Below are 11,781 nucleotides of genomic sequence, written 5' to 3'. Positions count from 1 at the left end.
ATTGTTGCCTTGTAGACATTGTTGTGGCCATGAACAGCATCGATACCATAAATCATCGGAATACCGAGGCGAGTTGATAGAGAACCCTTTTGAAAATCGTTCACCATTGCAACCCAAGTCTCTGCAGAAGCTTGTTTTGAGGGTACACTCCCACCGCCGCTCAGGACACTCCCTGCAGGCTCCCCAATCCAATTGAGAATAAAGACTAACAGGTTGTGATATATATATATATATATATATGGTGGATTGATTAATTACCAATGTAGTACTTGTTCATGACCTCAGCTGAAGCAACACTGCGCTCTATCTGCGTCATCTGGCCAATCTTTTCCTCCAGAGTCATCCGGCCCAGGAGGTCCTTGATCCTTGTATTCAAGGGCTGTTTTGGGTCCTTATATTTCAGGTATCCTCCTCCACCTGCTGCTTCTGCTGTTCCGGTCGCCGCCGCCGCCTCTATACACAGGCATAGCACAAGAAGCAGCACCCTCGCCATTGCCTGTCACAAACTAGATGTTCATGTATAGTTACAAAATATAAACAAAAACCAGTTCAGTTCAGGAGAAGTAGTTGAAGACATGACATATGTCTAGAATGAAAGAAAATATAGAAAACTTCATGCTAGCTGCTCATTCAGGATATTAATTAATGGACTTACAGAGCTCTAGCTGCTCTAGAAAATTTCAACAATCAGTCTCGGCTGTGTTCAAAGCAGAGAGTCGTCAGAGAGAGAGAGGGTTGTGGGAAGGATGTGATGTTGGAGATTTCAAATATAGACAGACAGAGGTGGAATTTAAAGAGTTCTATATTTTACTGTATATGATTGATATATGGACGAATTGTGACGCAGACTTTTGCCCTTGATATTTGGTTTGTTTGTTTGTAGACTGGAGTCGTATATAATCAGCTTGCGAGTGGTCTTTTAGTTTGACCGGGATAACATTACAACAAAGAGCACAAAAACAAAACAGAAGAAAACTCAAATACTGCCGACACGTCCATATGAACACTAGATAAACTACATACCTAAGATGATACCTTGCGTTACAAGAGTTGTACATATCTAAGACTTCATACTTACCTAGTAAATCGGGTACGAATAGGATTATCCATAAGTTTTCAAATGCCAGTTGTGGTAGCAGACTAGCAGCTACTTTGTAGAGTTTGAATGATAGGTAAGATGACCACTATACTATTTCAAAATTTGAATATCATATATGCTTATCTCTGTTCTATGAACAAATATCTAATTAATGAAAATAATCAATTACCAGTTCTAATCTTTAGCCTTGAAAAGCCCTAGGCATAGCTTTTTCTTCACAAAGTTCAGCCAAAGTTTACTTTTATCAAAGATAGCCATATATTTGCCAGCATTACTGAAATGACAAGATTATTCTCATTCTTCTCTTCACTGAGAACAGATTATTGGAAAAACCTAAAGAATGATGGTGTCAATTGCTGCTACATTACATTGCAGAATATTTACCACTGACGGCAGTATATGGGAAGACTTGCCTCATAAACTTGATGAGAATGAACTATATCCCTAAGCTACACTATACAATTAGGCACCAGGGTCTCAATTTCTACCAAACACAAGCCGTCATTAAGAAGTGTTCTTGACAACCTTAACACTGTTGTAGAAGCGCCTAAGGTCCTTCATGGCCTTTTCCTCGATCTGGATTGAACGAATAGATGAGGCTGCATCCACTTCCGGTTTGAACCAGCGGTTCACTCCAGAAGAGTCCAATGGCGAACACAGACCATTAGTCACTGAGAATCCAGCTGTTTTTGTCTTTGGACTGTGAGACAGATTTTGCTGTTGTTTTCCTTTCTGTTTCAAATAAACAAAGGCATATATGAACACCTGAAAAAGATCTCAATATTGGGTTGTAGTCCCTAATGAGCTAGTCATTTCCAAAAACAAAACAAACCAAAAAAGACCTCAATATGGTAGCATATGGCAACAAAAACAACTCATGTCACAGACAGTATGTCAGGACACAAAAGGGGAAAAAAAAAAAAAAGAAGACTTTTCTGTGTGTTTTGAGTATAGTTTAAAAAATTCAAACCAAAATTACTATGGAGGGAGTGCTATTCCTATACCTGCTGCATTTGGATGTCCCTAAGAGATGGACGAGCAAGAGGAGGAGTTCCTGAAGCAGTCCAGGGAGGTGTATATCTTTCTCCTTCATTTGCCAGTGAAGCAGAAGTCGAGACAACTGAACCTACCGGAATTGGCTTAGAAGGCAAAAATGAACTCAAAAGGATCTTCCCATCACCTTTAGCGATGACAGGGTCTTCCAAGGGATCTTTATTCCTAGTTGATTGATGCACCTTGATTTTAATTTCCTCATCTTGAATGTCACGGAGAGACGCAAATCCTTTGGAAATTTTAGCCCCACCCCATGCAGGACCCTCACTTTTTGGGGTTGGTGGAGGAGCAATATACTTGGGGGAGTCATCAAGTGCACCACTCAAGAACATTGAAAGCCCACCCTTTTTACTCTTCTTCTTGGAAACTGTTGGTGACAAATGGTTCTTTGTTGAATCTAACTTCTCCTTCGGGAAAAATAAAGCCGACTCTGTCGTCGTTTGGCTGGTCATAATCTCACCAACCGTGGAATCTTCCTCCTATGAGACATTATACTTCAAACAAATCAGAAATGGAGATAATGATGGTGGTACGTCCCTAGACTTTTAATTTCACCTACATTCTTCAAACAAATCAGAAAATGAAGATAAAGATGGTGGTGGGTCTGCAAACAATTCTATTAGAACACATTACTGGAAACAACCACACATGTTAAAGAAGCTCCTAAAATATTCGTGCAAAAAATTTTAAGATCTCAACCCTATTCAAACTACTCAAAATTAAAATGTAACCCATTCAAAAACTAGACTTGATTAGTGCATCAAGTTAAGAGTGTGCTTACCTTATTATCTGAGCAGAGTTCACTATTCAAGGAACCTTTTATTGGGTTTGGTTCTATTTCACTTGCAGGAAGCCGAGCCACTTGCGTTGTAATCTGCTTGTTCTTTCTCCCTAGTTTTCTTGAAAGCTCAACCTTTTTGTTTCCTTTTCCATCTGGGAGAACTGAAGATGATTCCTTCAACTCTGTAGTCTCAACTGGAACCCCGAGATCAGCAAGTGAATTCTCTAAAGCTGACCTTGTTTTAAGCTTTTTAATTTGCTGGTCATCAAGAAGATACCCATTGGATTGTTTTTCCTCGAGCATCTCAATTTGCTGCAGCTTTTTCCGCAAGGCTCGAACTTCCTTGCCAATACCTCGACTTGGATCATCTTTGGGTTGTAAAAAGGAATCTGGTCTCTGGTGCATTTCAATATTGGAGGTAGATTGCTTGGTACGGCTGTCACGTGTTCTTTGAACCTCACTCTCACTATCTTCCTCCTCGCTATAAATAACAGCAGGAAAAGTAGCTGTCGGAGTTGGGAGACGACGGTAGCTCCATGGTTCAGATGACTTCAAATCCAATGATTTTTCGAGGTTACCTAAAATATCTGGTGAGGCTCCAGCTATAGCTTGTGATGATACGGTAAAAATATAGTCAAGGTTTCGTATAGCAATGTCCTGCATTCAAGAAATTAAAACAGCTTGAGTAAATAAAGATAACATGTAATGTACAATGCTGTGATAAGTTGCATTAGCGCTAGTTTAGTATTTCCAAAAAAAAAAAAAACTGTAGCTGCTGTCTGCTGTTGTGTTGGAAAAATAATCAGCTATGAATTAAAACAGTTTCATGTTTGGTAAGTATTACTTTCAAAAGTACTGTGAAGACATGAGTCCTGTGTTATTATCACAGCAGCTTTTAAAAGCACACTTGAGGTTGCTTCGAAAAGCTGAACTGTAATTGCCAAAAATAAAAGCTGCTTTTTTTAGATTTACCAAACCCTATCAAATCCAAAAGTGCAGACAAAAGCTGATTTTTTTTAAAAGCGACGCAATCCCAAACCAGGCCTTAGAAGTCACAAGAAAAGAAGCATGAGGTGAAATAAAATGATGTGCCAATGTGACAATGGTAGCCTTTTAACTACATTGAATAGAAGCACCAGACATTCAGAAATGCATTATGGACTACATAACAAGGTAGAGTGGTGACTGACAGGGACCACTTCACATTAGAGCATTGGGTAGCAGCTAATTGGATAATTTGTTGAGAGAGAGAGAGAGAGAGAGTGGGGTTTAACATTTGCGAAATTCCATAAAACCTTCAAATAAAAATAATGATGAGAACAAAATAGGTCACACACCATAGGCAGCCAACTTGAATGGTCAAACAGACAATCAAAAACAAATAACAGGAGACGAAAACACAAATCCCAACAATTGCAGTTCTCCAAAAATAGAGACTTTTTTTTTCCCAAGAGGTCTTATAATCATGGGAAAGTAAAAAACTGTCTAGCAATATATAACGAAATAACTTAGAAGGCTCGGTTTCACGTCACATTATGATTTCTTGTGTACAACAATTACTTGTTTTAACTGTTTGCCTAGTATAAGAAGCATACGGATGGAGGCAGTATATGTAGGAAAGGAATGGACTGGCCCTAGACAAAAAAAGATTGATATGAAATCAGAGATAAAGTCTCAAAAAATGCTCTAAAAATTCCAGACTGAGTACGTCAAAGAGTATACGATTGTGAACCAAACATGTGACGATTAAGAAAACACAAAGAATTTTAGAGGGAAGAGAGGTTCTGAAGCTGTAGCAGGGGATATAGAGTAAGGGAGGTTAGGGGAAAGAACTCACGCACCAAGCCTTTCTTCAAACCCAATTTTTCTTCATTCCACTTCGATTTAAAATTAGAACAGGTTGCCATATAGGCTTAAAATTTGGAATACGATAAAACTCATCCTTGGAATACCAAAGACATTTGTACCCACCTAGACTTAAATACACTATTAAAATCACTAGACTCATATAAATACTCTCCACAAACTGAAATAAGACTCCTGGCATATTTATATTTTATGAATTCACTGAATAGTACCCTTATACAACCATGGAGACTTTACTTTGGACCCAAAAGGGCTGGGCTTAGTTTATGCTTCGCATTCCTAAGGGTATTTCTTCTCTAACAAAGTTGTAGCTGATGCATTGAGAACCTCAAACAATTACTGGATTAATAAGCAGTATTATTTGATGCTCAGAAAATTCACAAACCTACAAAGAGTGGATGCATTTTTGAATCTGTAGAATTTGAGATGCTGATAGTTAGCAGTCCATGAGTATTACCTCACAATACTTCCTTAGATCATCTGCCATGAGTGAATCTGCAATTTCAAGCAGCTGGATAGCATTTCGTGGCTCCACTAATTTCTCTGCAGCCACTTTTTCACAAATACTTTTTAAACTTGGTACGGCATTCTTGCTGGAGTCATCATCTTGTATAATAGGTGAAGGATTCTCTGAGTCTATGTCATTAAACATAAGATCTTCATCAATCTCTTCTAGCTCCTCACTGATAACTGACTTCTGTGGATCCTTCACCACATTGGAAGTATAGGCAGGATGATAGAGAGAACCAATAATCAACAAATGTGTTTCACCAACTGAAACTGAAGTAGCCCGCTTTGTACCATGTAACCGAGTTGCAACTAGTGGCTTATCCTTGCCATTTTTCCCATCCCACATATAAACATCACCTGTAGCTGTAACAGAGGCAGTCCAGTACTTCCCTGCAGAAATGTTCACCAAATTTCTTCCGCACAGCGAGTAAAGCTATAGATAAAAGAACACATAAAAGTGGTTAGCTTTTCTCACTTGAAAGTGACAACAGATACACTGGTGTCATGAAGTAAACCTGTTGGCATCTAAGATCAGGATCTGAAGAAACCCAATAAAACAAAGCACCGTCATCTGTGAGAGCCATGCTATGTACCATCCCAGCAGCTATCGAAACCACATGCAGCCGTTCTTTGCGATGAAACTTCAAAGTGGAATTTCCACCCTTTTTCAAATTTCTGGTGACAACAACCCGTTTAGGCGTAACAAGTCGATGACCCCAAGTGTATACCTGCAGCATACATGTAGGATTTAGCTCAAGTAAAGCTTAAATAGTTAAATGTGGAGAAGTATTCAAGAACGAGCCCAACTAACAATCATGTTTGTTGAACTGAATCCAGAAAGATTTTAATTTGTAAACCCAACTGGGTTATATCTAGTGTTGAAATTCCTTAGAGCCTACCTCTCCATCAACTCCTAAGACAAGTGTGTGATATTTTGCTGTTGCAACCCCCATAAAAACCTTGCCTTTCAAGTACTCAACCAGTCTAGAAGTGTAATTTGATGCAGAGTTGGATGTACCATAGCCAAGCTGGCCCTCTCTGTTGCAACCCCATGTGAAAACTTCACCATTATCAGAAACCACAGCAGTGTGCTTGTTTGCTGCAGCAACAGCGACAATCTTTGACCTGAGGGAACTCACTCTACGAGGTGTAGGTTGAGTATCCACAGAAGTGTAGCCAAGCTGACCCTCTGCACAGCATTATCCGTAACCTCAGTACATCACCCACAATAATTAGTTTATTCATACCAGACATTAACTGACCTGGAAAACTCTAGTCAAATCTCATTGGAAGGATGGAAAATGAAACAACTGCAACATAAGTATATCTATTTCCTCCCTTGGATCTTAATTCAATGATGGTTCACCAAGAATTCCTTGGTCAGTTACTGACCATGTGAACACCATTGTAAACAAACCCATCAACGAGGGAAAAATATATTGTTTCAGTAAATTTCAAACCACTATATGATGTACCTCGGTTGGATCCCCAGGTGAACACCCACAATAATTAGTTTATTCATACCAGACATTAACTGACCAGGAAAACTCTAGTCAAATCTCATTGGAAGGGTGGAAAATGAAACAACTGCAACTTAAGTATATCTATTTCCTCCCTTGGATCTTAATTCAATGATGGCTCACCAAGAATTCCTTGGTCAGTTACTGACCATGTGAACACCATTTAAACAAACCCATCAACGAGAGAAAAATATATTGTTTCAGTAAATTTCAAACCACTATACCTCGGTTGGATCCCCAGGTGAACACCTCCCCACCATCTGTAGCAACAACAGTGTGATGTTTAGCTGCAGCAACTGCCTTAACCCGACGGGACCCTAGACCAGATGTTACCTGCCGAGGAGTGATAACCGCAGCTTGACCGCTGAAAACAAAGACCAAAATGTATTCAGCCGAGGATTAACAAAAACATACCATACAACAAGAGGATTGTGCAGTGAGTGACATCCTCGATTAGTGACATGGCAATTTTCAAGTATACTTTGTCCAGAGAATGGTCCTATAGACAAAGAGACTTCCAAGTATAATTGTGGCCACCAGAATCCACATTCCTAATTGGCTAATTTCCATTAAATAAAAAAGCATGAATATCTACATCATTCAGAGCATGACCATCTAATAGGTGAAAAGGTTATAGACTCGAATTTGATAACATGTTAACAGAATTGAACTAATATAAAAATATATATATATATATTAATAATAACAACAATAACCTGTGTCGAGAACTTCAGAATACCGAATATAATGATATGACCGAGAAATGCCATATCAATGAATGTTAAGATTGGTAGCTGTGTCATCAAGGATACAACTATGTTTGTACCTGTGTATATCAAAATCAGGGTGCCCAAGTCGTCCTCCTCTTCCAAATCCCCAAGTATACACTTCTCCTCGAGCAGTAACTGCTACACTATGAAATTTAGCGGCAGAAACAGACCTGATTAGAGAATCATGAAGAGCATCAACCTTGCATGGCAACTTTTGTATGTGTGCGTTTCCAGTTCCAAGCTGATAGTTTGCACCACTTCCCCAGCTGAAAACCTCTGTAGTTACTGAGGTCAACAACAATTTTAAGGCAATCCCTACAAGTATATAATTTGAAAATAAAACATACGACCCTCAGACATTATGTAAGCACTTGGTAATACCTGAATTCTGGCCGCTACCAAGAACTTGCAACACAGGCCCAGATATCAGATCAACAGGTGTTCGGTATTTAGAGTCCTCCAGTGTGATAGATGCACCACACTGGAGAAGTATGCTTGCCACAGCAAGATGACCAAAATGCATAGCTCTGTGAAGGCTACTCCATCCTGATTCCCCATCCTACAAAGAATATGAATTTTCAATGAGAAACAAAGAGAACCATTTTGATTGAAACACCTGAATAGAATACAATACTATCATTCATACCAGTTTGATTAAAGCACCTGAATAAAATAAAATATCATCCTAATTATAGATTACTATAAATTGTACTTTCTAAAGTTGTAAAAAATAATTGGTAATTTAAAGCCTCCATACAAGGTAAAGCCACGAAAGCAACACAAGTTTAATCTAGAACCGAAGTGAGCAGAATCAGACTTTCATTTGACTGAAGGTCTAAAATAATTTTGATCTAGGACCCAAGTCATCATTTCTCATACAAATAATAAGCTTTGCTACCAATTACCAAGTTTGTTCCAATAAAATTCACCACTTACTAGGAACTCTACTAATAAAAGGATGATCTATTATTGTAAAGACAACAGAAGTACTGACCAACATACAATTCAATGATTTACTACTTTACCCTATGCAAAATTCTTGTATTGCTCTAGTCTTATTAATAAATAAAAAATAAATATACTGATTCACAAATCAACTTAACCTACGAGGCCATTATCTGTAGACGAACAACTGCACACCTTTTGAAGACTGAGAAACAGAAAGTAGAGTACAGACCCTTCCAAGTATGACAATAAAAACTACCAGTAGAATGAGGACAAGAAAATAGCAATCTGAATTTACAATTGTTTCATGAAGATCCAAGAAAGATAATAGCGATATCTTTTATAGCTTTGGAATTGGTAACGAGAAACAGGTAAACATTACTCACCATTATCGATTTTTTCTTTCATTACAAAGAGGTTTGCACACTTTAGTATTAGTATATACATGATAGGCATTTTGTCAGACTTCATTAAACTTCAACATACTCCCATAAGCTATTTCATTCAGAATTCCCTTTAGACATACCATGATCTTAAGTTGCCTAACTCTATGCTAATATCCAATAGAAATCATTTCATGTTTATACAATTAGATGACAGGAAGAGGAGAAATTTGGTTGTTCATTTGATATTTGATGTTTTCTGGATGCGTATTTGAGATTCAAGGAAATTCAAAATGATGGAATTAAGAACATGGTAGAAGATCAGTTTAAAATGAATGCCAGGTAGAGATGGTACCAGTGAAAATACAAGCAACACCAGCGGGAAAGGTGGTGCCAATGGTGTCAGGAATTGTGGTTAAAACTTTTTTCTTGGAACTTTATTGCTTGGATTTGGACAAGATCACCTACGTCAGTGGAATTTAGAGTTGAGATTTAGAGACCCAAGTGCCCAATTTATATACAGATTGAATCCAAGAACTCTTTCTTATGAACAATAGTAAGAAAACTAGAATACAACTGACCCTAGATTCTGTGTCTAATCTAACCTTTTGAGTCTAACTACTCCTTCCAAAGCAAGAAAAGTATGATTCACTATAAGTAGTCATAAGAGATCTTGAAAATCTAAAAGAAACTGCTTTAATATCAATAATTAATGAAAGTTAAAGATGAGAACAGAAGCAAACCCTGGCATCTGGGTCAGCTCCAGCTGCAAGAAGCCTCCTAACAATGGGAATGTGATTCCTCCAAGTTGCAATATGAAGAGGAGTGAGACCAAATATGTTTCTTGAATTAATATTACTACCACTCTTCTTCAGAAAGGATAGTGCTGAATCCACATCGGCCAATGACCCTTGTTGCACAGCAAACCACAGATCTTTGTGGGCTCCCCTTGACAAATTTTTACGAGCATGTGTCTGCAAAATCTGTTTCTTTCCTTGAAGTGAAAAATCCATTTTTGTAATCACAAGCTAGCAACAATATAGTAGCTGCCACCAGATAAAATGTATAAAGTCAGATTCTTCAAAGAACCCAACAGTTGTTTACTTCAAAGGGTCCTCGTTGAAGTTGATTTGCTTTCTAATCTGAAATTGAAGACAATCCCAGCGCAGTTCATGCGAGAAGAGAAATAATCGATGATCTAGGGAAGCCACGTTCTGCATATTGAGCTAGTGTGTCAGTACTAGCACAACTATAACGTGTTTAAACCAAGGAAATCATCTCTTTGATAATCAACAGAAAATGCTGTGGAAATTATAGGATTTGAAACGTAGAATGACGCAATTGATCAGAAATTTCCGTGATGCAGCAAAAAGGGGGAAAGATGGAAACTTTAACACAAATTTGGCATCAGCACCGGACCATCAAATCAATAAATAATCGATACCCACAAATTAATAACAGAGCGATGACTACAAGATATAAACTGGAGAACCAAAACGAATCACATAAAAATAAGAGAAAATGAAGTGCCACCTGATTTGTCCATCACATTGGTTGCTATGCTTAGCAGACAAGACAAGATAATTTCATTTGATTTCTGTTACACAGAGAGAGAGAGAGAGAGAGAGAGAACCCACAAAGAGAATAAGAATATGCCCTCTTCCTCACAACGCAAACGTCTTCCGCTCTTCAACACCAAGGGTAATTTGGGGATTCCTGCTTTGTATTGACGAACAAAACCGTTGAACCGAACTCGGTGACTGAAACAAGTTGAAGTGGCCACGTTACATTCGGTCATCTGACACGTGCCCGACCCTCTTATTTCAACACCACCCACCACTAGTCGGTTCGTTATGTGGGCCACATAGGGTCAAATTAGGGTCAAAACCCACTCGGGCTCATAACGCAAAGACGGGTTAAGAAGAGCGGAGGGTTTTAAAGCCCAAGCCACTGTAGACATATAAAATTTAACGACCAATGCCTCTAAGAAACCCAAGCCATCTCAACAAAGAAATCCAAACCAACGACTTCGAGGTCAAGCAGCGAATCCTCGGTTCACGTTACTCGTAGCATGGCGAAGATACAACCTGCAACATTCGTGGCTCTGCCTTCCAAGCCTCGCCTGTAACGCCCCGGACCTTAATTGACTCGTTTACCGTCAGTTAGACCGTAAACGACTTCATTTTTAATTTTACTGTTGTTTCCGAACTATTTAAGGCTCTAAAAATTAACTTTTTCCTTCGTCTAAAATTTGAGAATCCTTTATGAAAATCGTAGAGGACGTTAAACCGAGTTCGTGAACACGTGACACTTCAAAAACGGAGTTCGTATGAAGAAGTTACGGTTTAAAAACCAAAGTTACTATTTCAGGAACAAAGGTATAAAATGGTCTTAAGGTAGAAAGTCAAAAGTAGAAATCAGAAAGTTACATTTTCCTTCTCCCTCCCCTCCCGCACTCGTTTCAACCAGCGGACTTCGCCGTCTTTGTTCGCCACCGTCCGGCGGAGTTAGACCATCATACCGGTCCGGATCTGAAGCTCAACTCCTTCTCCATAGATCTAGGTACCTTGCCAGAATGGTATCGCCACCGTTTGAAAGAAATCCGGGCAAGAAACGGCAACTGCACAGTGAATTTCCCTTCATCGGAACTCTCTCCTCCGGCCACCATAGCCAGAGCTTCTTATCCCGTTTGGAATGTCTCATCCCGGGTAGCAAACCCTTAAAAGGATTCAACCTAATTCGAGCTAGGTAAGGAGAATCGAAGGTTTGAAGTTCCAGGGTTTTCAAATTGGGTTTTTCTGTTTTTCCTTCGATTGGCATGTTTAAACTTGAAATTGATCTTCGGGCTAGTTAT

The 11,781-nt window shown here is 38.8% G+C and overlaps 2 protein-coding genes across 2 annotated transcripts; both read right to left on the bottom strand.

The window, feature by feature from the left end:
* Positions 1 to 5: 5 nt before the first annotated feature.
* On the bottom strand, positions 6 to 732 carry LOC101308032 (lysosomal beta glucosidase-like; the record flags this gene model as incomplete). Its single annotated transcript, XM_004289406.1, has 3 exons — positions 656 to 732; positions 259 to 506; positions 6 to 172 (listed from the first exon to the last, which is right to left on the bottom strand). Coding segments are annotated over exons 2-3 (402 nt in total), but the record flags the coding sequence as incomplete, so codon positions are not given.
* Positions 733 to 1,344: 612 nt separating this feature from the next.
* On the bottom strand, positions 1,345 to 10,133 carry LOC101310352. Its single transcript, XM_004288356.1, has 10 exons — positions 9,671 to 10,133; positions 7,981 to 8,158; positions 7,656 to 7,884; positions 7,054 to 7,193; positions 6,209 to 6,498; positions 5,825 to 6,037; positions 5,257 to 5,742; positions 2,934 to 3,590; positions 2,104 to 2,607; positions 1,345 to 1,831 (listed from the first exon to the last, which is right to left on the bottom strand). The coding sequence occupies exons 1-10, from the start codon at positions 9,938 to 9,940 to the stop codon at positions 1,604 to 1,606; spliced, it is 3,195 nt and encodes a 1,064-aa protein (XP_004288404.1). The 5' UTR covers positions 9,941 to 10,133; the 3' UTR covers positions 1,345 to 1,603.
* Between the last annotated feature and the right edge of the window lie 1,648 nt (positions 10,134 to 11,781).

This window comes from Fragaria vesca, linkage group LG1, assembly GCF_000184155.1.
Source record: "Fragaria vesca subsp. vesca linkage group LG1, FraVesHawaii_1.0, whole genome shotgun sequence".
In the NCBI taxonomy this organism is placed as follows: domain Eukaryota; kingdom Viridiplantae; phylum Streptophyta; class Magnoliopsida; order Rosales; family Rosaceae; genus Fragaria; species Fragaria vesca.
Note: the sequence above shows the minus strand (reverse complement) of the source record. Positions and strands in the feature narration are given on the sequence as shown.